At 34.3% G+C, this 26,924-nt stretch overlaps 1 protein-coding gene across 6 annotated transcripts in view; it reads right to left on the bottom strand.

Moving 5' to 3' along the window:
• The window catches only part of KLHL13 (kelch like family member 13), a 198,818-nt gene that overhangs the window by 54,868 nt on the left and 117,026 nt on the right, over positions 1–26,924 (bottom strand). The window contains exons 1-2 of one of the 6 annotated variants that reach the window (XM_009198172.3): positions 17,095–17,577; positions 16,516–16,628 (exon numbers count right to left, since the gene is read on the bottom strand). The exons of the other annotated variants lie outside the window; for them this stretch is intronic. Coding sequence (XP_009196436.1) covers positions 16,516–16,613 — 98 coding nt within the window. The 5' untranslated portion in view covers positions 16,614–16,628; positions 17,095–17,577. Of the gene's footprint in view, positions 1–16,515; positions 16,629–17,094; positions 17,578–26,924 lie in introns of those variants that run through there. 6 annotated transcript variants of the gene reach the window in all.

Raw genomic sequence — 26,924 nt, 5'->3', positions numbered from 1 at the left:
GTTTTGAAAAAAATCGGGAACAAAATTTCCAACTCATGAAGTAAACTAATGTATATAAACTAAGCCTGGCATTTTTGTTGAAAAAAATAAAAACTTAAAATTTCAAATATTGAAAGATTTGTCCCCCAAGTAAAATGTCATTTACAGTATCATTACACAAAGAAATTATAAATATCACAGCAACTTCACTCTCTTTTTTCTTTTTCAAATACCAACAAGAGTGAGCTTGAAAGTAATATCTATTAATAAGGCATAAATTAATTGTTGTTTAAAGAATATATCTTCTTAATGAGGTGTTTGCCTGAAAGGAATCAAGAAAGATAAAGCTTTTGTTAGTTATTTGTAGTTTTTGTAATGACATAAATATATTATCATCTACTTGAAATCATTTCACTAATGGAACTCTTTAGTTACAGATGAGATTTTATAAAATAGCTGCTATCTTTCCAAGGCTATAAGAAGCTATTGCACGGGCTATAAGAAGCTATTGCACAGGCTTCTTATATGCATGTCTGTCACATTTAAAATAGAATCATATTAATAAATAGCTTATGTCTGTTTTTAACATAGGAATAAGATCGTTTACCCAGCACCTGCTGTGTACAAAGCACTGTACCAGGCACATTCTAGTATCCTACTTAATCCTTGTAATAATCTCATTTAAAGACAGGGAACTGAAGCTTGGAGAGTTTAAGGCCTCACCATGAGTCTGGTAACTATGATTTGAACCCACATCTGAATTGAGAGCCCACATTGTTCCCATTTATACCAAGCCTAAAAAATTAAAAATAGCAGACAGTAGAGGCGATAAGTCACTTAGCATTTCAATGCTTAATTTATAAGCACAAGGAGGATATCAGAGAGATACATTCTGTCATAGGCAAGTAATTTTCTGGTTTAATTAATTCAATCTGAAGATCACTTACTTTTACCATTCTATTTCCATAAAAACAATACCAACACTAAAAATCTTTCATGCTATTGTCCCAACACATATGGGGTAGGGAGGTAGTAAATCCTAGAAAATAACTCAGATGAAATTTGGGGAGAATTTCACACGCTGATATCAACATTTAAAACAACAGATTCTGAACTCTAATGCCAACCATCACAATAACAGATATAACACTATGACGTAGATAAGGGAATTGGGCTAGACAAATGATACTCCATTAGATAACTGTAACAGGATGAAAGTTAATTACCCAAATCAAAAGGCATTTCCACTGAATATCTCAATCTTGTCCTTAAAGAACTTCAAAAGTAATATTTGCTCCCTCTACTTACCATATTTCAAGATTCTAGTATCCCTTCGTCTTTTAAAATTTATGTACCAGTTAAACTGCATCATGCCTAATTCATCTTGACCAAAAATGTTTTCTATTTAGAAAGCTTAGTTTATATATTATTTCTCATTCTCCACATTTCTTATATTTGTGTGAAAGCAAGATAAGTAGATGGGTAGATTGGTAGGTAGATGGATGGATGGATGGATGAATGGATGGATGGATGGATAAATGGATACATGGATGGATGAATGGTAGGTAGATAGGGTATGTAAGAATCCATTATATTTTCTGAATGAGATAATTATTTTATTTCTAATGAAGTAATTTAAAAATAATTAGAAGAATGAATTTCTAAATGTTGATTCCATACCTTCTATACAAACAAGTGAATTCAAATCTTCCTTGCTTGTATAAAACCACATAGGTGAAGGAATGCACATGTAGTAATGGTGGTAGGGAGATGGCAATATGTAGAAGTGGGATGGGAGAAACAGCATGTGCTCCCATCACTGTCAAGAGTCCCCTTCCCAGTGTACAGAGGAAATAGTTACAATCCTCTGGTGAAGCATAGGCCCTCTGGAAGGACGCTTCGCCCTACAGCTAGCACTGCCCTTTGAGAAGTCTCTATATCTGTAGCAGTGAGCTTGCCTTCTCTTTCTTTAATCCAAAAATGAAGAAACTGGAATGGGTATTCCAATCCCTTCAGTGCCCAGGCCAATTTTCTAGGAGCTTTGCTTCCAGAGGATTTGTTAACCAAGGTGTCATTTTACTCCCGTTATCTGTAGCTCATCAACTTTAAAATTTGACTATTTTGCTAAGGTGCATTAAAATCAAAAAGCATGTTAAGAAAGAATTGTGTTTCACCTCCCTAAGATTTTTATTAAATATTCAAACATCTGAGTTACCCAATTTTAGCGTTTATTATTAAAGCAGATTCTACAAACGCAAAACCAATTAAAAATAACTGAGACAAATCTATTTGGGAACAGGAGACTCATTAATCAACTGCTAAAAGGTGGTGAAAATCCTATCCTTTTCTGAATTTCCCAGTTCTATTCAACTTCACAAAGTCAATAATTCATGACCAGGTCTTAAGAGAATGTTTATTTATCTTTTAAAGGGAAACATGAAAAAAACTAAGAGTAAGACTCACAAAGTAATAACCGTTGCATTCCATGTTATAAGAAATATAGCTGGCAGCCCTAAGAGTCCCAATGACTCTATGTATTTAAAGCCCATAATAAATTTACCAAATCTCAGTCTTGACTTTTTTAATGGCCTGGAGTCATCTCTAATTATTTCAATGAATGTAGGAAAAAATCAGTATCAAATCAATCATACGTTTTCAATATGACAGCCAGTATTTTTAAGACAGGGGAGAATAATACAAAAAAAGAAGACAGGCTCTCAACCTAATGAGTCTGGGAATCACTCTTAGGATAGTTCTTTCAAGTGCATCACAGATATGGGGCTCAAGGGAAGCAAAGACTCTAATTTAAGTATCATTTTTCGACATTAAAGTTATTGTCCCTTTTCTGCATATCTGCCTCATCATTAAGGGTTTTTTCCCACAAAATTTTGTTACAAGATTTCAACTTACCCCTTTTGCACTATGCTTCCCATAAATAAACATATCCATTGCTGGCCATAAGCTCTCAGGTTGTTAGGAGATGCAAAAAGTCTTTACTGTTACTTACAGCCCCCTCACCTATCTACATATTTAGTTATCATACTCTAAGAGTACATATGTGGTCTTTAACTCTAGAACTGGTTCCTGGTTTTTATCCTAAAATGTTTTAGAATCCACCATTTTACTACACTCCTAGAAAGCTATTTTGATTAAGATCACTATAATATTCCAGTCCATATCACAGAGCAATTTCAGGATCTAGTCACAGACAACTCTGCTAATGTGAATAACAAAAATTGCTCTACGAAAACTACCGTAAGTGTTTATCCATGGTGCAGTAACTCTAAAGAAGGATTCATCTGGGCAAAGTATTTATGTGTCATGACTATACATCATTACCTAAAACATTAAAATTTATTTACAAAATGTATAATGTTTTTCTGGAAGGTAGACTGATTATTTGGGGAGGAGCTATTCCAAATTATAAATCATTGAGGAATTTGCCTCTTTGGGGGTAAGATGTTTATTTTTAGAAACACCATGTTCTCTGGCTAAAAGAAGGCTATGTGTTCTTGGGTAGAACATACCATTGTGATAAAAATGACATAGTAGGCATCAAGCATTCAAATCTCCTGGTCATTTAAATGGGAATTCTAAATTGAAGATAACTGGAGCATTTTCAGATTGTGTGTACATGTGTTTTGCAGAAGCAATCTATGAATTATGACGTAGTAATGAAGTACTTATCTTAATCTGTGTGAGATAAATGAAAAAAGAGAAGTATTCCTTTCCTTCCTTTTATGCAGTCCTTTAAAGCAGTGTTTCACACTCCAAACTATAATTTCTGACTCTCAGTGCAGGTGAGAAGCAGACACAAGGGGAGAAGAGTCACCATGTAGATGAGAGTAGCAAGGAGTCAAGGTGTTAAAAGTTTCCCTAGCTAGTTGGAAAATGCTACTACCCTCACTCACTCCATCTCCATGAGCTACTTGTTGAAGCAATCATCATTTTTACATCTTCAAAATCCAATCTTTTCATATGTCAAAGATATGCTTAATGGTAATGAATTTGACTACATACATATTTCTTAATGACCATTCCTAAAATGTTGGTCAGTCAGAAGAAATTTCAGGAATCTCCAATGTATCCTGATATTATACATTCAAGAGAGCTACAGATAAAATATTTGGATTCTAAAAGACAATTGCTATCACCAAAATTATTTGACCACCTTTGACCCTTGCTTCTTCCCCATCTCCCATGTCCAATCAACTGTTAAGTTCGACTGAATCTCTCTCTAGAATGCTCCTATCCCTCAACCCCCATCCACTCTCACTGCCTCTACCATAGTTCTTGTCTCTGTTACCTCTTACCTGGATTTAATTATAATTTTCACATACATAATGGTCTTTATATATACTGTGATTGTATTTATAGCTCAGAAAAGCACTCCCTTGCTCAAAGGTATTCAGTGAGTCACTGCTTGCTGAACAAAAGCCAAATCCTACACTCTTGAAGTCAAGGCTTCCTGGCCTAGCCCTCCTTAACTAATTGCACATTCCAGCAAATTATTCACAATAAATGTTTAATGACCATAGAACAAACAAAAATCCAAATTTACTTACAAACTACCAATTGTTTTGCTTTGGAATATATTGCTTTTACAAATTTACAGCTATGCATTTTTTGTCTATTGCTAAACAAGCAATGTGTAAAAGCCATTGTATTTAATCATTTTTAATAGAAAGAAAATTCGTTTAATTTAAATCTAATATCAGCTAAACCTTTATGGTTAGGTTGAAGCCCTTTAAGTATAAAAAATTCAGAACATAAATGTAAATACTTTTTTGAGTGTTAATTTTTAATTTATTTCTCCTAAACCCTAGTCAGGTTTTCTTTTTCTCCGAGTCAGTGATTTCTTTTATCAAACTATACACACAAAACACATTATCATTTAAGTACAAGCATATTAGCTTCAAAACATAAATATCTCAAATAGTTTTCTGCATTATGATGAACGGCATGTAAAAATAAGTCAAATAACTCTTAACTTTGAGAGTAGTTTCCATCGTAGAACAGATAAAAAAAAAACTTATTTTCCTTATCAGTTACAATTTGATGAACCATCACTAAAGCATTTTGGTCACTGGTAAATTGCTTCTAGTAAAATTACTTTCAGTCTGTGCCAGCATCATGGTATTTCTAAGCAACAATGAACAGAATCTGGATTTTTGATTAGTTCTTTTCATAGGAAATACAGTCATAACTTACTCTCTAACACGACCATGATACGCAATAGCCCCCATTATTCGGTGGATACATTCCAAGACCCCCAGTGGATGCTTGAAACTATGGATATACCAAATCCCATATACACTACATTTTATTCCTATACATACGTAACTGCCTGATTTATAAATTAGGTACAGTAAGATATCAACAATAATAACTAATAATAAATAGAACAATTATAACAATATACTTTAATAAAAGTTATGTGAACGTGCTCTTTTTCTCTCTCTCTTTCTCAAAATATCTTATACTGCACTCACCTATTTTCATGCCATGGTTAACCACAGGTAACTCATTCCAAGGAGTTAGAAACCATGCATAAGGGACAACGACTATATTCAATTACTGCATATATCAGATGAATAAACTTAACACTCTCATGTGAAGTAATTTGCACAGAGGTACAGACCTAAAAACTATTCTCTAAATTCATTTATAAAATCGACATTTATTGAGCATCAGCTATGTGCCAGGCACTGCACTAGACGATAGGAAAACAAAGAGCAGTCAGGATACTTGCTTGCTAAGAGATGATAATAAAAAACAATTACTTTCCAAATAATTAAATGATATAAAATTATAATAAATGCTTGCCATTATTTACTAACAAATATCATGTTGTATAATTCATATAAACCACAGTAACAAAACAATTGCCAACTTTTTTCTCTAATCCAGAAGAGTATCAGTTCATATTTAGCATATAAGCACCAAATAAAAATAAATAAATAACATCAACTTTCCTTACTATTATTTTAAAGGAGTACTTGTTCCATATCAGGCTATCTGCAGGGCTGGATCAGCAATCACACAATATTCACTATTCAAAAAAATAACCTGCAATTTTAATTATATGGAAGAAAGTCAAAACTCTTGATGATGGGACAGTACCTCATATCATTTGAAAAAAGACACTCTAATTGCATCTATCTATATGCTTCAGCAACATTTCTATGAAAAGTATATTAATGAGCCAAGTCTCCAGTCTACTTAAAACCAAACCTTTGTTTCCAATTCCACGAACTTTGTTTAGCTGTGAATCATTCAGAAATGACTGCATGCACACACCCTCTGTAGGAAAGTGATCATAATGAATGAGAAAGTCACTTCAATTTGATGATTCTAAGGGGTTATCTATCGGACAATGATTCACAATCTAGTGTCATCTATATACTTTTCAAAATTGTATTTCAAATATTTTGTAGGTCCACCCAAACTAAAGCTAGATCAGACTATTAATTAAGAACAAGTTTCACTGTCAGACAAGAGAAAAGCTCTGATATAATCACATCTAATAATCACATCTAATAAAGAGAAACCTAGTTAAGATTTTGTAGTAAGCTGATCTTTAACATTAATTTTAATGCAGTTGAAGAAATGGTATTTTAAAAAGGAAATATAAATTAAGACTGGATTAAATAATCAATACAAATGGACACAGATGGAGGAAAAGTGATCAGGCCTTAATATCACATTCTCTTTCACAGTAAATGGTATGACCAAAAGAGTGATTTCTAAGGTTCCTGTCAGCTTGTGGATTGAAAGAACCCTGAGTGAGATAATTATGTGCATTATATGATGTCAAGGTCTTATCTCATTGATCAGTGAAAAGCTCTATATTTTTGAAACCAGAAAAAAAAGTGAAAATAAAACATGTTACAAGGCAACTTGTAAATGATTAGCCAAGTTAACTTAGAATTTTTAGAAACAGCTGTGGAGAAAGACTTAAATGTGGGAAGCAAGAAGGGAGTGCAGTTAGGTACAGAGGGATCGCATAAGCACAAATTAAGCCCAATTGCCCATACACACTCAACTGAGCTTGCCACTCCAATTCACCATTCTCATAATATTTGGTTCTCTAAATTTTAGTGCTCTGAAACACAATATTTTCAATCTAAACCTTTTAAATTTAAAATACCATCAGAAGGCCAAGTGTGGTGTCTCATGTCTGTAAACCCAGCACTTTTGGGGACACATGTGGGGTGGCAGGGGGTAGCTTGAGGCTAGGAGTTCATGACCAGTCTTGGAAACATAGCAAGATCCTGTCTCTACAAAAAAAGTAATAATAATAAATTAAAATACCATCAAGCCCCTGCACCTGCCATAATAGGAAAACAGACAATATCTAGAAAGTTTGGTAACCAGATCTGAGATCAGAACTTTCCTGGATGCACCTCCAAGTTTAGAAATGCCACTTTTGAGGCCATAACTTGCTGAAGAATAAAATATAATGGTCAATGACTGAGTAGCATAGACAGTCCTCACCTGTTATTTAAGTGTTCCTATTTCACTCAGTAGATGTTAATTGACATTCAAAATTTCAATATTTGCCCCTTGCGCCTGCCAAAAACCAAACACTAAAGTGCATTAGCAACAACCACATAATCATATGCCACTGCTAGCTAATTATGTACTATGTTTTGAAGATTTTTTAAGGTTCTCAACAACCTGTATTATTTGAATTTCCAAAGACGTGCAAGGACCTTCTAGTTGCTATTATTTTCTGGTAGCCTTTGTGTTCAATCTGATTTTGAACAGTCTTTTGAATAAACTGAAAATGTTTTCAGAAGGTAGAAATGTAGAGTCCTTTGAAATTTTTTTCAATGCAATAAAATGCAATCAACCTCAACCAACTTGTATTATGCACACACTTAGTACTTTTTTTTTTCGTTTATTTAGTGTTATTTATTTTAATATTTATTTGCTTTTCCCTTTTTTAAATGGCTCTGATAACAGCGGAGTTATTCTGAATGATTCTGTTTGTTGCGTCAAATTTTATTAAGAAAACTAATTTCATGATTTTATTCAAAAGGTAGCACTATTACTTATTAACTTTTAATAAGAGACTTGGGCTATGTGAACCATCTCAAAATAGCCTGCATTTTAAAAAGAAAAAAATACAGTTTTTAAATTACTAGTATCTTCGATTTCACTCACATCTGTATTTTACATGATTGTATATGCTTGCAAAATTGATGTAATCAAAGCAATTGTGCCTATTTTATAAAATGTATAGCACAATAAAAGCTCTAATAGGAGAAACTTGTTTTCATGATACTTTCAACACAACCCCAGATTATAGTTCTGTCACTGGATAATTTCACTTTTTAATAAGATTTCCAGGAAATCATTGTTGCAAGGGCTTATAACTGCCTATGTAATGTTTAAACTATTATACTTTTCAAGAACAAACCTACTGATCCAGAGATTAATAAATATGGTTTAGTTACAGGAATGTAAAATTTGTAGAACCATGTGGGTTAATTGGAACACTTTCTACAATGCACGTGTAAGCCTAACATGATTGTGTTCAACTAGAGTGTTGCAGATAGAACAAATGACCTCCTAAAGATGTCCACATCTTAACCCCAGGAATCTGTGAATATGCTGTTACATGGCAAAGGAGACTTTGAAAATGTGATAAAAGTTACAAACTTTGAAATGGGGAGTGTCTTGTTTTATCCATGTAGCCTAATCTAATTACATGAGTCCTGAAAAAATGGAAGAGGAAGGCAGAAAAGTGAGCCAGAAAGCAACGTGAAAAGGATTCAACCTGCTTTGGTGGCCTTAACGAGACAGGAATAGGGCCAGAACGCAAGCAATCTCTAGAAACTGAAATTGTCCTTTAACTTACAGCCAACAAGATGATAGAAAACTTGGTCCTACAGCCACAAAGAAAGGAATTTTGTCAATGACGGGAATAAGCAGGAAAAAGATTCTCCCCTAGAGCCTCAGCCTTGCTGACACTTTGATTTTAGCCCCGTGAGACCAGTACCAAATTTCTGACCTGTAAAACTGTAAGACAATATGCCAAGCATGGTGGCTCATGCCTGTAATCCTAGTAGTTTGGGAGGCTGAGACAGGAGGATAGCTTGAGCCCTGGAGTTTGAGACCAGCCTGGATAACACAGCGAGATCTCATTTCTACACATAAAAATAATAATAATAAGCTGGGTGTGGTGGTGCGTGCCTGTAGTCCCAGTTACTGAGGAGGCTGAGGCAGGAGGATTGCTTGAGCCCGGGTGGTCGAGGCTGCAGGGAGCCATGATCATGCCACTGTACTCCAGCCTGGACAACACAGTGAGATCCCCACCTCATAAAAAAGAAAACTGTAGGACAATAAATGTGTGACATTTTAGGCCATTCGTTTGCAGTAATTTGATATGGCAGTAATAGAAAAGTAATACATAGAGGTTTGAGGGTGTTTTTTTTTCCCCATTGAGTACTTACATGCAATTAAGTAGTGGGAGGATAATGTCCACAGGAAAGTACTAAACATATTGACTGGGGTAGAACACTTGGAACGTGCTAAAAAGAGTACACCAGCTATAGCACTGTCTATGGTAGCTAATCACCATGAGTGGGAAATGTGTGTAATCAGTGAAGGTGGAATAATGCTTCAAGCAACTATGGAAACATCAAGAGACATGAAGTTAATCCCGATATCATATGAGCAAGTAAAGATAATTGCTTCAATATTTTCCTTCAACTTCACCACTTGACAGTATTCAAGTAAAGCTTTCTAACCTCTTCCTATACCACCACCCAATTCAAAAAGCTTTTCCCATCTACCATACTTCCCTTTTCTTCTAATCCTAGTAAGGTATTATATAATTAATAGATGAAATGAAACTAGCAAAAGTCCATAAAAATGAAAAGGCACTGGAGAAATTACGAGCTTTGAAATCACGTGGCCCTAAATTTGAATTTTGGCTCAACTTGTGATTTGATGTGTAACATTAAGCAAGTTAATTAACCTCTCTGAACTTGTGTCCTTATTTGTAAAATAGTGAGAAGATGTACACTTATAGGGCTTTTTGGGAGGAACCAAATTAAGTGCTTAGCACTTCTATAATAGAAGAAAATAAATTGCATTATATTTAACTATGCTAAACTAGGACATTTTAAAACTTTGGAATATGTCTCGTGAAATTTAGAATATCTGTTATACATGCTAGATTAAAATTTAATATAGAGTTCTGAAACTTGTTTTTATTTTTATTTTTTTTTTTTGTTATTGAAGGTAAGTTACTTCATTACTCCATTGAACTGTATTATAAGAACTGCTCTCCAATAAATTGGGCATGTTCTTGCCTTAGCATGACATAAATGTGGGGGGGAAATGGGTTAAAAACAACAGATACCCTTATCGTAGTAAGTTATGCTGGGAAAAATACTTTAGTATAATTGGAAACACAATATAATTTTATTTTAAACTAAGATTCCATCTTAGAGTTTGAGATCAAATTATTACTGCTTGGAAGGTAATATATGTACCCTTGTGTGCTATAAAGCACATAAGTGCATTATTTCCTAAACAGTACATTATTCCCTGTCCAATGTAAAGAATAGTATTCCATTCTTGTTGTTTAAAAAGATACCATCAAATTTAAACATAAATTGCTTCATTTTCCATCCTGTGCAATATGCACTTTAAAATGTGTTACCTACCTCCAATCCAAGTCTCCTCATTTAGTCCAGATAAATTTTTCTTCTGTAGTGTTTTCATTGACCTTAAATCCATTATCAATATTGAAAATACAGTAAGCAAGAATTTATTTAACCTGTTTGTCTTGGTCCCAAATTTTCATGGCAGTAGAATAAATTCAGCTATTTAATTGTTTATGAATGAAGATAGTATGGAAGATAAAAAATAATCACTTTGAATGATCGTAAGGACTATGCGCCCCTAATCATCAGCAGAGTTATGCCTGGCACATAATAGACAGTTGAGTAACTGCTGAATGTTATAAACTTAACATACAGGGTGATTGAAAAAGAACTGAGCACTTTCTAAAATGAATTACTTAGTAACTTATTCATGTACTGATTCCCCAAGAATCTCATGTTTATACCACCTCTATCTCAAAGTCTTGAGGATATAAAGCAACACACCATGGCAGCCATGTCAATCTAAAATGTTATATGTATGTTGTTTGTAATTCATAACTCTTTAACTGCAAGTCATTAGTACAAATACTTGCCTATCCCATACTTCTTTCTCATCTCTCCCTCTCCCCAAGTTTGGCCGCATTTAAGTCTCTATTAAATATTCTAGGTTTCAAGCAGAATATGTGAAATTCTCAGTAACTCCGTATTTCCCATGATGGTATGGAGATTTGAAATTCTGCCTCTCTTCCCTCCGTAGAAAGTGGTTTCTTTGCAGTGGGGGGAGCGATTACTTGGAAGATACACTAAGTATAAAAAAATGAATCTAGATAAATTATTGACCAGTGAATGTCTTTGAAATATTTGAAAGTGACAGGAACACTAGCTCTCTGTCTTGCAAGTGTCTTGTGTGCAATATTTTTCTGTTACATTAAATGATTTCAAGAGGTCTTTTAAAAAACATACACAATAGGCTTTAAAACAAAATGTTAACTTCACTTGCACATGCCAGGCTTCCTCAAACTAAAAGATCTGAAGAAGCTAAAAGAATAAACACAGACAGTGAGGAGCAAGCAATCTGATCATAAAGCCTTCAAAAAGGCAATTTGCAAACTGTAAATTCACTAGGGGCCAGTGTGAATCCTGTAATTAAAAAAATATATAATCTCAGGCCCTTTAAGACAAGCAGAGCTTCTGCTTAAAGGAAGAGAACTGTCTTCTATTTGGACCCCATGTGGAGCGGCACATTCAAATGTAGTATCTTACATAAAGATTAACATGAAAAAACCATCCAAGTGAGGACAACCAGGAGAGTGAAGGGTCTGAAAACCTTGTCACATGAGAAGACACCTAAGTGTGCATGTAATAGATTTTTTTTCTATATAGCTCTATAAGGCTACACTGGGAATGGGAGATAAAAGATACAAGGAACTGATTTTGTTCAATGCAAGGAAAAGCTGTCCATGAATGAAGGGTGCAGCCTTGGTGAGGTAGTGAGCCCTTTGTCACTGACAGCATTCAAGAAGGACACGGAATGCCATCTTCAAGAGGTGTCATGGAATGAGTTCCTGTGTTAAAAGGGGTTCGGACTTTCTAAATGACTTCTAAGGTCACTTCCATCTCTATGATTTTCCATTAATAAATGACAACCTAGTCCTTCTGCAAGCTCAGACAATGCAAATTCCCAAAGAACATGCCACAAAAGTTGCAGACTAACACAAAATTTATCTTAGGTGTTAGCTGTGTTATTTTTCCACGTAATTTCGTTAAATTGTGCATATGTAATAAAAACAAATTAAGTAGACACAAGCAAGAGTTTATGTTTTGAAAGCAACTAAACATTCTTTTCTATTTTGAGATTATCAATTTAATAAGTATTTTGCTAGATAAGAAATATTTATCTAACCATGAATGATTATCAATTTAATAAGTATTTTGCTAGACAAGAAAGATTTCTGTAACGACAAAGTTTTGTTTTATTTACTAAATTAGAAAAAAAAGACAATCTTACGGGATAGAAACATGTCAAATTTAGAAAATTCATATTTTTATTATGTCTGTGCCGTGAATCACCTACAAACAAGGAGCATTTATACAATATTCACAATCTTTTCTCAGGAAATGCCAGGCACTGAATTTTATTGAAGAAATTATAGTAGCAATTACTATAAAACGTTGTGTTATTGGCATTTACCATAAAAATATTTTTTACATATCAAACAAAATAATTATAAATAGGAAGCTAACTGAATGTAAGTGCAGAGTCTAAAGGAGAACAAGTCTAGTTCACTAACATTCATTGTCTTTTAGACTGAGAAAGGTAACATTCTAAGGAAAACAACTCACAGGGTCTGTCTTGCTAGAATTCATTGTTATATTTCACTGGTTAATTCTTACCTAATTGCCTTCCTGCTTGCCACACTATTATTGTCAAAACTCGCTGCTGGAAAAGAAAAGATAAAAGGATCACTAGTGCTAATTTTGTTCTATTTCAGTGTGTCCTTAGCATCTAACAAGGCATTAACCCTATAATATTAGCCTGAAGGAACCATTTGCTGTTTTAAAACAATGAATACCTAAACACCATAAAAACACTTAGATGTGATTGCCCTTTCAGCTTTATTAATTTAGGCAAAATGACAGAGTAATTTATATGGTTTGCACCTGACAGGGGCAGAGTCTTTACTAATGCAGTTTACACTGGCCAGGAGATCCTCCCTCAGGCTAAGGTTGAACTTCAACCTACTGTTGAGCAGAGTGCGAAGCAAACCCATGTCACCAAGTACTCTATTTCTATCAAGACAATCCCTTCAGAAATCCACATAGATGGCACACCACCCTGCAAGTGCTCAAACCTAAAGCTGAAAGAATATATGTACCCAATAAAGACTATTTGATCATCAATCAATCTAGAGACTGAAGCATTATTTTCCTGAATCTTTTGTATTTAAGATATCCCACTTTTCTAGTATGACATTACAGCAAATTTTTAAGTGCTTTATACTATATAAGATGTTATTTCTCCTAATATTGCCACAAATACTACAGTCTTCGTCATAGAGAAATCTTAAAAATGTTGGGACATTTCAACTGTCATGCAAGTTCTAAACAAACAGAAAGAAAACAAACATGGACTTTAAACCCACAAGGAAAAAAGTAAAATAGTCTTGCTGTTCAATGTTTGTAGTAAGTAAAATGTTCTCTATTGTAGCCTTCACTAGCACAGCAGTACTGCCCTATCTGTAGCATCAATGAAAGAGTTACAGCGAAGAAGCACATACACTGGGTTTAGAAAGAGACCATAAAGAGCCTTTAGATTTTTCCCACACATGCTCAATCACTATAACACATTTTTACTACTACCTAAAATATTTCATATTGAAATTTCAGTCTTTGACAAAGTATGCAAGTCTTCAATGAAAATCACGTAATATATATTTGACAAAGCATGGTAAGTAATGATAAAACATTACAAACCAATACTGATGCTATGCAAGCATACATACAAAAAGATTTTATATCACCTATGAAGAATTCTATATTCAAAATAATACTTTAAATACTTACACATGATTTTACAGGTAAATTTCCTATATATCACAATTTATTGAGGAGTCAGAATTGAACAATTCCATTTCAATGCAAAGAGTTTAGACCCAAAAGACACAAGTAACCATTTAAACCTATGTCTGCCAGCCAAATTGTGAGAACAAATATAATGTTACTTGACACAGTAATCTAATTTAGTCTTTATCATTTTTGAAGTGAAATTATGCTATACTTAAGTATCATTTTGTGTGTAAATGTGTTGAGGAATATAGAGAAGTACTGATGAGAAAAACATGCTAAACATGATGCTTTTATTTTTGGCCAAGTGAGGTAATGAACTGTGATCTAAAACGGTCAAAAATTAAACAACATATTTAAAAACCTGATTTAACCTCCCCAAGCTAGTCTTGCTACATTTCACATAAATTTCTATCTGTGCATATTTACTTACTATTAAGTATTAATATACATATAAAGAAAAGTTAAGACCAATTCAATAATGTGGTGTTAAAATGTCAAAATAGTCTGTAACAATGTCAAAATACTCCAGCCTACCATAAGCTCTTCAAATATATTTTTCCATTCTACCTATGTGCACTACCAACAACCAATGGTCAACATGCAAGATCTATTATATTTTGTAGGTTCTATCTTCTAAATTGATTCACTCATATCATCAGGTCAAAGAGGTAAGTACTTAAAAGGAAGAAAGTGATTAATTTAAAATGTTGTGTTGAGTTGTATCTGAGCTTGTGGCTAGTATGAATTAATAAAATATGGGCATTTATTTCACCATCTCTAAAAGTCGACAAATCAGCTACAATAAGGGCTGCAATTTGGATCTTTTGGACAATCAAATATAGCAGGAATATTAGAAACATTAATAACCATTATTAATTTTAACCTGATTTTAGTGATGTTTTGTTTTGTTTTTATAATAAAGTTGCTTTGGGTAAATCTTTAGTCATTTCTTGCCAGTTAAGATGCATAAAGTCAGGAAGCATCCTATTTTCTCAGATTATTTGAAAGAGCTCCATTAACTTCTCACCTCCATTAACTTGTCACTTCCATTAATTTGTGCTTTTGACAAACACAGTTTTTGAAAAACAAATATAGCTGGTTTATTTTTACAAACTAGCCTATTTTTTTTACTTCATAGAAAACAAGTGTAACACCCAAAGAGATAAAAATATCCTGGAACATAAACAGAAAGGAGCATTAAAAAATCTGCAAATAAAATGATGACAGGATTTAATTCTGAAATGGCCTCATTTTTCAGCACTTTCCAGGGAGTTGCTTCTTTTGGACTGAGAGCATAACCACACTTTCTCAGCATCTGAAAGCCTTTCAAAGAATGAGATAGATGTAATTGTGCATCTCTACCTCACGTAAAACAAAAACTAAGTTAAAAAATGGCAACTCACCACAGCTCTAAATACACAATTAAACTAAGGCAGGAGAAGTTTTCCACATCTTTCCTACTGATAAATATTTTTAAAGGAACACTCAAATTTAAAACATTCTTTTCAAAAGCTTTTCTCATACTAATATTTTCTTTTAAAAAAGATTCGGTTTTACTCCACCAAAAAGGATCATGAACAAAAAGAACATTTTATTATATCTCCTGGATTTTGCCTTTAAAGCAACACTGCACATTTAAAAAGATTTTCAAAAATTTTGAAAATTTCTAGAAAGACTTCCCAGTGCACTTCAGTACATATTTACTTAAAATACATTTTTAAAACAGACATTTGTAGAATACTTTTTCAACCCCCATAATATAAATAACTGCTCATAGAGATATAATATGCACATATTCAAACTTACACTTGAGAACTTGAATGATAAAGCTGAGAAATATGTAATATTAAACATATTAATATTCATACACAACTAAAGTATAAAAGTATCAATTAAAAGACTCATTTTCTGATCCATGTTAACTCTGCTTTTAATTCATGAAAAAATAGTATAGAGGCATTACCATATTTAACACACCACCATCAGTTTTTTAATGCCATTACACAGAATAAGTCATCCTAAGTGTTTTAGATATTCAAAAATTCAAACAAATCCAACATATGTTAAATATTAAAGTTAATTCTTTTGCAATTCCTTAGTTATGCCTTTGTACTTTCACACTGGTAATTAGATTACCATTAAACACTTTAAATAAACATAAACTTTAGAAAAACAAAACAATGATGAAGTGTGGGCATGCCAACATCTTTAAATGTAAGCAAGCTTGAGGTTTTTAATCCTGTAGGTTTTTGGATTTTGCTGTTTGGGGGCTCCCCCGCCCCCGTTTTGCCACAAGGTAGATTCATGAATGAAATACCACTTTAATATCCTATTTTCTCTCACTTACATGTATGCTGGAGAAAGTGGAGTTGACCTGGATGTTTTAAGCACAGGAACTGGGAATTTCCAGATAGCAGGAGAGCTCGTTTTCCATTTCAATGGCATGTTGTCACCACGGTACTACAATAACAGTAAAGAGCGTTTCCATAACAGACTACCAACTAGGACTTCCATTCCACACTGTACTGACACAGCAGTGGCTGCCGCGGAGAACAAGCAAAGGATTCTGCCAGTGCCCTTAAACCGATGCTTCCAATCTGTAAAATAGGGCTGTAAGGTACCTCCTTAAATTCTTCTGTCCCCTAAAGCAATATGATGATTCTATCATTTCAACTCAACAATAGTGCCAGAAAAGCGCTGACTGCAGTATATTTTTTTTTAAGACTGCACTATGCATACCATACAATGCAGCTTTATTTAATAAAAGCAACCAGGCTTTTTTTTTTTTAAGCTTGCAATACCATTGTTCTACCTTAACAGGGATATTGCAGCACTGTACTATATTCTGCACCTATTAACCTGATTTCTGACCAATAGTAGCAAGAAAAAACATAGATGGGTTTCATATGAAAATGAAACAACATACCTACTCAGAATACACTTGTCATCCTCTGAACAATCTTCTTTTGAGCTGCAACAATACAAATGAGATATAAACCTCAGCATAGCCTTAGGCCACCGCTAACAGAGATCAGTGACTAAATTCAGCAGCCTGCTTTCCTCCTGTGCAAGCTCTGGCCACACAATACAAGAATGCCATTATGGGAAAAGCCCGTTTCAAAAATTCCAGTCCCTCTGTTTTCCAGCTAGGAGAAGGCAAAATGTAAGAAGAATATAAACTGCTGCAGAACTCTGCAAGCTCTTCTAGTAGCTTCTGATTCAAGTTGCTCTCCTTTCCCTATTCTTATTTCCAAGCTGAGATGAGCAAAATCTCATACATTTACAACACGCTATAGTAACACAAATATCACTCTGTCTTCTGCAGCAGAGAAGTACAGAGTAGCATGATCTTAATAGCAGTACTCAGAGGGACGCTATCAACAATCTAATTCAATACTGCCCTCCCCTTCTCTCTCCTTTCCCCTCTTGTTCACCCCCCTTACTCCTCCCCTCCCTCCCCCGCAAACAGCTCACAAATTGCCTAGAGGAAAGACCAAAGCCACTGGCCAAGCAGGTGTCCAGCAGGGACCACTAAAGCTCAACAGCGGGTCCGGTAACCTATAGGGATTAGCGATCGTCAAGGAGGTTCAAAAATTGAAGCTGCTGTCAAAGGCAGCTTAAGGTATTTCATGAAAGCAATGGCAAATAAAGGGTTCATCTATATTGTTTTAAAATACTGCCAGAAAACAGCATTGTAAATGCCCTGAAAGTGACTTTTAAGCTTCTGTTTAAAGCACCAAAACAAACTCACAAATTTTCTACACAATTCTAAAAAGTGAATACAGGTTAAATGAGTATTATGCTGAACTCTTTATTTATAGGCTGAAGAATTTTACTTCTGATATAGGCAATTCACGATCATAGTACCCTTCTGCTTCTACCTAAGAACAGAATTATCCATTTCCATCAATGCAAGCTTAGTAAAGGCAGACCATGATTGACATGAAAGCCACTACCTATTTTAAAAAATCACTGCAGGGACAAAGAGCTCATATTTACTTTCAAGCCTGTATCCAAACAATAAACTCATGCTTCCAACTTAAATAGTTGGCTTTCAGATACTCTTTCCAAATTATTCCTAGTTTTTAAAGATTGAGATTTAGTCCCCAAAGAGGCTTTTTCATCTGCATTTTAGAAACACACATGAATGTTTCTATAGTAAGGAACTATTTTCAAAAATTCCAAAATACCAAATTTAATATATGAGAAATACAGCATGAAGTCAGCTAATGTAATCACAAACACCTTCCTTTTAAGATACAGACCAATATCAAGGCAAAAAGACAAACTACTATTTTCCTGTGAAGCACAAAACATATATGTACATGCAGTATGTACATATACACACACATACATACATATATGGAAAGAGAAAGCTTACTTTGAAAGACTGACAAGTAATATATGAACTTTGTAAATATTAAAATTATGTCAACCATCATTACCTTACATACAATTTTTATTCAACCTATCATACAAAAGAAACAGCCCTCAAAAACCCAGTCAAGCAATTTAAAGGGTTAAATTATATGTCCAACTCCTTTTAGTACTCGCACACAAAATGGACTCATAGAAATTGTCAAAGGAATCAGAAAAAGGAATATTTATCAATGCGTTAGTGGCCAAAACATATTTAAAAGTTTTTTTAACCTGCCACTAATATGCATAAATTATAGTCAATATTTTACATTAGAAGGCTTTCTGCAATAATCCTTAATGGTTATATAGCAGAAAGCCCTCAGGTATGATCAGCACGGGCAACTTGTTTGAAATCCAAAGAAGGAGAAATACATACACACACACACGCACGCACACACACAGCCACACACACGTATGAACACATCAAGTTTGAAATGTCTTATTCCACAGTGAGTTTCAAACAAATTTTCAAAACCCGAAGCATTTGCAAACATTTAAAAATATAAAACATAAAGCAGCTATATATTATGTAGTAAGGAGGTGATGTTTTAGAAAAGAAATTCAATCATTTTCCAGCTTATGAATCTTTTTGTTTGCTTGCTTTTTTGAGATGGAGTCTCCCTCTGTCACCCAGGCTGGAGTGCAGTGGCACAATCCAGGCTCACTGCAACCTCTGCCTTTCAGGTTGCAGCAATTCTCCTGCCTCAGCCTCTTGAGTAGCTGGGATTACATGCACCTGCCACCATGCCTGGCTAATTTTTGTATTTTCAGTAGAGACAAGGTTTCACCATATTGGTCAGGCTGGTCTCGAACTCTTGACCTCAGGTGATCCACCCGCCTTGGCCTCCCAAGGTGCCAGGATTAAAGGCGTGAGCCACCGTGGCCGCCCTACTTCACCTTCTGAGAATAAAGATCCAAAAACCTGTGTAAAAACATGGTAGTGAAGTGTTTCCAGCAGTTTATCTGTCTATGAAGGCTTCTCAAACATTGATGAGTGGAAAACAGGCAAGTTAAGGTCGAGTTTTCCAAATTCCCAAAAAGGGAACCACCACAAACAAGTGAAGATCACTTTATTGTAAAGATTATTCTTCTTCTACAAGAATATTCTTCTATAAGTTATTATTCTTCTATAAACAATCAACTGATTCAAAAAAACCAACATATTCATTAGGCTCCAAAGAAACTATCTAATACCACGAATCTTCTATGTCAATTTTCAGTCTAGATTCCTTGCAGACTTAATATTTAATATTTGTTTCTGTGGTACTCCAATAATTTTATTATTTGTTCAGAGTGAAAAGAAAGTATGGCTGCCTCCCTACACCCCATCCTCAGCACTCTAAAACACCTAAAACCCTAAAAGCATTGTATCTGATGGTGGAGATGTATACATATTCAGTTCTTACTTTTCCTTTAATAAATTATTAAGTCACTTATAATTACCTCTCATGAGCAAACAACTATTATGCCAAAGTCCTTAAAAATAATCCCTTTAGGCCGGGCGTGGTGGCTCACACCTGTAATCCCAGCACTTTGGGAGGCCGAGGTGGGCAGATCACGAGGTCAGGAGATCAAGACTATCCTGGCTAACACAGTGAAACCCCATCTCCACTAAAAGTACAAAAAATTAGTCGTGTGTGGTGGCAGGTGCCTATAGTCCCAGCTACTTGGGAGGCTGAGGCAGGACAATTGTGTGAACCCGGGAGGCGGAGCTTGCAGTGAGCCGAGATCGTGCCTCTGCACTCCAGCCTGGACGACAGAGTGAGACTCCGTCTCAAAAAATAATAATAATAATAATCCCTTTAATCAGAAATACAGTTCATGAACAATACTTTACACTATTAATTCACTTAACAACACTATTCCTCACATATCATTTAGAAATAAACTTCAGCCAGGTAAAATCATCCCAATTACGAGTTGGCAGCATCCAAACAAATCAGAAGTTACTACCCTGGTGGAGAATCCAGTCATAACTATGGAGTGTAATTATAATTCCCATTACATTCTAGAACTAAAAATATGTTCACCTATGGAATGAACAAAAATGATTAAACACATATTTTAAATATAATTTTATGCAGGCCCAGTGTCCCACTACTTTAATATTTAGAATAGCAAATGTCAAAAAACCCTTAGTCACATCATAGGAAACACTTATTTTGATTACAGAACACTTGGTTTCTATTATGTACAATTGCATAAAACAGGAGAGAAAGACATCATACATAAAAGCTCTTCAACACATTTTATGAACATTAATCAGTTAAAAAATACCTGTGACATGCATAGCTCAGAGATGTAACAAACAAAGGACAATGATGGGTCTTGGCCAAAGCTACAAAAAGAGCCAACTCTTAGAATGTAAAAGGAGAAGATTTTTTGAAATTTTAGGACTCTAAGAATTCATTTTTCTCAGTACCCTTATTGCATAAATGAAAACACTGAAACCCAGAGACGCTAACTTGCCCAATGTTGTATCACAAGCTAGCAGTAAAAGAGGAACTAGAAACCAAATTTCAATCTCCTAGTACAGGACTCTTGTAGAATCCCTACTGTTCTTCCCAATGAGACCATTCCACAAGATGCATGTTTCTATTTGAAGTGAACCACATTCTATAAATGTCTCAACGTATTCTAAAGAAACAGGACTACAAAGAGATATCAACTCTTCCAATTCTATGTTCAATGAAAAATAGAAGTGGGAGAAAAATACCATAAAAGAAAAGCTGTGCATGAAGAACCATTTCCAAAATCTTAATTCCAGAAGATGTTTAAGAATGTTCAGGAAAAAAAAGTAAGTATAACTTAAGCAGTCACGGTATGAGAGAAAAGGTAAATATATTGCCAATACTCTGATATTTTTTCTCAGTGTAAATGTTCCTAAATAATTTTATAGCAAAACTTAATTTGCTAACTGACTGCTACAATTTGTACCACCTCACCAAATGAACTAACATATCGTGTTTCTAATCTCTTGCTCCATTTTTTTCCTGATGTCCCCTAAGAAATTACCTACTTTTTCGTGCAAGTTTTGGTTAATCCTGTGGTAGGTACAGCTAAAGACTAATAGCCCTAGTCAGAGTTTGTATGAACAGGCACTGTGTAATCTTTTCAGTTCTGAAATGTCTCTTCAGATTAATCTAAAATATCCATGTTATTCACAATGCTCAGACAAGACTGCAGATCATGCCAAACTGTGTGCTTTGTTTATGTTCCACCAATCAGTAAAAGTACTTGGATGGCAACCAAATAGGACTGTTAAACCCTTTAAAACACACAAAAAATTCTGGAGAGCAGAGCAAAATTCTTGATACATTAAGGGTTCCTTCTTACAGGAAATAAAATTGTTCACATTCATGGCTATGTACACTTATACAGTTACATGCATGTGTGTTTGTGTGTATCTTTTATACACATATACGACTATATATTCGTGCATGTGTGTGTCTCCTTTATTTGTTTCAGGAAATCATCAGATATATTAAAAATTTCTTACTAGATACTCAGATATGTAGCCTTGCCACAATAAAAAATGGAAAATCCCAGATATTTCTCAAAGACAACTACACTGGAAAGTTTTACATTGGAAATTTCCTTAACAGAACTATGTGAAACCTAGTAGGTCAACAAAGAATCTACAAAGACATCCCCTTTTGTAGCTATGACTATGCCTTGGATTTACATCAAAGGTATCAAACAATATAAATTAGTCAAAATCATCAAACAATACAAACAATGCTATGCAGGCACACACTCATGTATATGCACAGAGAATTCCTCACACCATGATGGCGTAAGCAATGTGAAGGGCAGTATTCTTCCTATCTGTAACATTTCCATAGGATAAGAAGATAAATATCCCTTATCTTATTAAGATAAATAAATAAATATTTATTTATTTATTTCCATGTTGGGCAGAGAGAAAACAGCAATAAGAGATGCTGGTGTGTTGAAAAGGCAGGAACACTAGGTAATGGGTCCAAAGGAGAAGACAATAGGGGTGAGGAAGGTAATGACTGGCTGTAAGGGGAAAGGAAAGCCAGAATGGTAGTAATTGCTGAAATTTACATAATACTTTTTATAGTTGGGTGTCAGATGAAAGAGGTTATGGGGCTAAGACAAGAACTGGGGCAAGTGGGCAAAAATACAGAGACTGAGCAGAGAACAAAGATCCAGTTGTTGGGGGCCCAATGATCCACAGATTCTGACTACCTTTACTCTTTCACTAAGGCTGAAAAAAGGAGTAACACTGAATGGGAAATTCAGAAGTTCTTGCCCTTCCTTCTTCATTTTGTTTTCTGGCACTATCTATACTCTTTATGGCTTTTCTTTCTTTCTTTTTATTTTTCCTACCCGTGTATGCTTCAAAGTATTCCCATCTGTTTATTTAAAAAATGCTTTAAACTCCAAACCAGGATGTTTGTGTATGCTTGGGGTTGTGGTAGTGGAAATCAATGGTTTTTATTTTATTTTATTTTATTTATTTATTTATTTTTGAGACAGAGTCTCATTCTGTAGCCCAGGCTGGAGTGCAGTGACACGATCTTGGCTCACTGCAACTTCCGCCTCCTAGGTTCAAGCAATTCTCCTGCCTCAAACTCCCGAATAGCTGGGATTACAGGCATGTGCCACCACGCCCGGCTAATTTTTTGTATTTTTAACAGAGATGGGTTTTTATCATGTTGGCCAGGCTGGTCTTGAACTCCTGGCCTCAAGTGATCCACCTACCTCGACCTCTCAAATTGGTGGGATTACAGCCTTGAGCCACTGCACCTGGCAAATCAATGGTTTTTAAATATATATACTATTTACTATTTACATATGTGATTTAGATTGCCTTTTTTAAACTGTTTGATAAGAGCAATACAGAGAGACAATTTATCATCATCAGTAGGGGTAATATATCCAATTCTCCAAAAAGATGCCATGCTATTACCACACCCTGTGCTATAGACATTTTACTTCATCTGCCCAAGCTGTCTTTCCCAAATTCCTATGTGTCCCTCAAGAAGGAATCCCTAAATCTTTGTATCTTCCTAATCAAGCACCATTCCTGGCCCATTGGAAAGCACTCAATAAGTATTTGTTGAGTAAACTGAAAGGGAAATTTATAAGCAGAAGAGTGAAAATCAGAATTATATATTGAAGCCAGAATATATCCTGAAGGATTTTTAAAACACTTGTTAAACCTGCTATTACCACAAGCAGAAGTTAAGAGGGATATTTATCTGTTAATTTGATAATTTTAGGCTATAATCTCCTTAAAATGAAAAAATATATAGAAATATACTATCTTATTAAAAATAAGCATTATTGAAGGAAATCGTCCAGAATATACATATACTTTCTTAAATAAATCATTCCAATAAGAAAAACTCTATCACCTGAAATAGTGATCACTCACCTGTTTAATCATCTCTCAGCAACTTCCTAAGCATCTCCTCAAACTACTTTGAGTAAATAAAATAGTCAAGCCATTGTTAGCTTTTCTGATTGAATCTGTAAACTTATCAAAATAAAAAGCCACTTAAAATGTACAGTGCAACTGAACAATTAAGAATATGGCACTAGTGAATGAAAATACATTCATATGAAGCTTTCCAAATAGTATCACTTATTTGTTTTAATTTTGGTAGCATCAAATATGGAAGCAAGACTGCCAAAGTGGCATGAAGACGACATAAGGAATACTGAAAGCTTTATATTTGTAAATCCTGCACTATTTTGGTAAGAAAAAAACAATTTCTAACAATGTTTATTTATGATGGTTGAAACATTTTTCAGTAATAAGCACATCACCTACCAAATCTCAAAAGACATGCCAGTTAAACAAATTCAACATTTGCCATGTTCTATATTATTTCAGAAATATCTATACTTTTATAAAAATCTGAATTTCTGAAAGATCTTTAGAAGAGTATATTTTCTTCAACATCCCAATTTTAAATTAATGAAATAATGCTACTACCTTGAAAAATGTATATTTACATCCAAAAAGTTATTATAACATTCACACGTGCATCATAAATGTTATAACCCAAAATGAGGTTAGAAGATTACCTGGTTATCCAATCTCTTCCTCTTCCTATTTATAAATATCGTTTAAAAATACTGATAGAGTAGTCAAAATAACATTTTGCTAACCAGCAGCACTTTCACAGAAAGCTAATCCTAATGACTAATTAAGACTATTTAACACTATTTAAATTTTCTATAAGAGCTGTTTATATTCAATTGCTTTAATTTTTTACCATTTCATAGACTTAATCATTAAAACTGAATTTCCTATACATATGTCCACAGAAACTATTGTTGTCTAAAAATAAAAGGTTTTGACCAAATAATGAATGAGAAAATCTTACACTTCATAAAAGGCTCAATTTCAAACTTGAACCTTGTGACCCATTGCCATAACATGAAACCCAACAGTTTTCTTAAAGATGTCCTATGGTCACGTTATTTGCCCACTATGGCACTATCCAAGAGACTTAGCAACCTGGCCAATACCTCTGTCTTCATGACTATTTCCAGATCCTTTTCATTTTCCAATTTAGAATTATTCTCTTTAGTGATTTTAAATTCTACAAACAAGTAAAGAGTACAGAGACAGTTATACTGAAAGATGCCAAGTGTATGGTCATAGGTCTAAATTGTAGACTCTAGCTGAAAAGTGTGTAATATAAAATTGCTATGCCTGCAAACAGAAATTCAATTAAAATCCTACGATGTACAACATCATTAGCACATGCCACATCAAGTGTTTATGTGTTGTAAAATAATCACAGCTTGTTTTGGCATTAGGTTTAGCTTTATTATTTGGATGCAATGGCTATCCAATAAAAGGGAAATCGTTTCTTTTCCTTTATCTCATGGTCTGTTACTAACTAAAGTAAATTCCATTTTGAATAAAAACAGAATTTATCTTCTAGGTTGAATCTAGATTTAAGCTAGAGGTAATCTAAATCTGGGTTTCCTGACTTCCTTTCTATGTCTGTTTACTTCAACTAATAATCAGAACCACTTCATGTCTTCAAAATCAAATATATGTTTTAAATAATCAGTTACTTCTCATGGAATTCTGAAGCTACATAACACTGAGTAAAATACATTTTCCCTTTAGCTAGCATATATTTATTCATTAATTCCTTATTCAGCTTGATTTAAGTCAGAGACACTTGAGCATTTTTATGAGTCTCCCACTACAGGGTCTAACCATTTGTTTAAATTTCTACGATATTGTTCAGAAATTAAACAAAAATATTTATGTTTAGGGGTTTCTAGAAATATCAATTTTTCATATTCAGATTTGTAAAGCACAGAACAACATAACATGTTTTCCAAAAAGGGTGAAGAGGCAAGATCAAGCTTGAATGGATACTCTAAACAGGGAAAAAGTACATTTATTAATTAGGACCACACTTTCACATCTGTCAACTAAAATGCATTTATCTCAACTGAAAACTTCTTAGTATATTAACCATTACTGACAGTGTAAGATAATCTCCTATAACTTCACAAATGAAATCAATCAACTTACTCTTCCTAGCCCAAAACCCCTAGAAAGGAGATACATGCTGAATGAGTTATTTCAGTCATCAATAAGTATCAAGAACTTATGACTTTGCTAGATGTTACAAATATACAAAAGAACACATGTTCCCTGGCCACAAGACCATTATAATCTAATCAGGCAGACTAGATATACACATAGGAAACACAAATTAGTGTAAATACATTGTTACAGTAAACCTATAACTACCAGAACCCTGAATAGCCTAGTTTTCTATACAGTTTTTTAAATTACTTTACAGTAAAAACAACTGGGAGAGGTTATTAAAATATCAAAACTCACTTATTTTTCACCTTTTGGCAGAAATCTTTCTGCCCCTCATGTCTAAAATATACACAAACCTTTATAAAATACGTCAAAGTACCACAATTAACAGTAGCTATCGTGACATGCTTCAGATGTACATACAGCAATGTGTGCAAATAATATCTGTCATTCATCACTCTGGCTTGCCCCTTGCTCCCCACTGCCATGGTTAATATGGTTTTACGTGGAACACAGAAGTTGCTGAGAGAAAAATGGCTCTTTTCTTTATGCTGCAATACATATACCAAAAGAAAAGTTGTTTACCTTTAAGGCAGATGTGCTTAAACATTAGTGTGCATAAGAATCACATGAGGTGATTATTTAAAATGTAGATATCTGGAGGTGGGGCCCAGTACTCTGCATTCTCAACAAGTACTACAGCCGGTTATCACACAAGGTCTACTAAACTATTAGAGAAACACTGCTTTAAAGTCAAGGTTGCTAACCCCTGCTGAATA

This window comes from Papio anubis, chromosome X, assembly GCF_008728515.1.
Source record: "Papio anubis isolate 15944 chromosome X, Panubis1.0, whole genome shotgun sequence".
Lineage (NCBI taxonomy): Eukaryota > Metazoa > Chordata > Mammalia > Primates > Cercopithecidae > Papio > Papio anubis.
The sequence above is the reverse complement of the archived record's forward strand: the minus strand, read 5'-3'. Positions and strand labels throughout refer to the sequence as shown.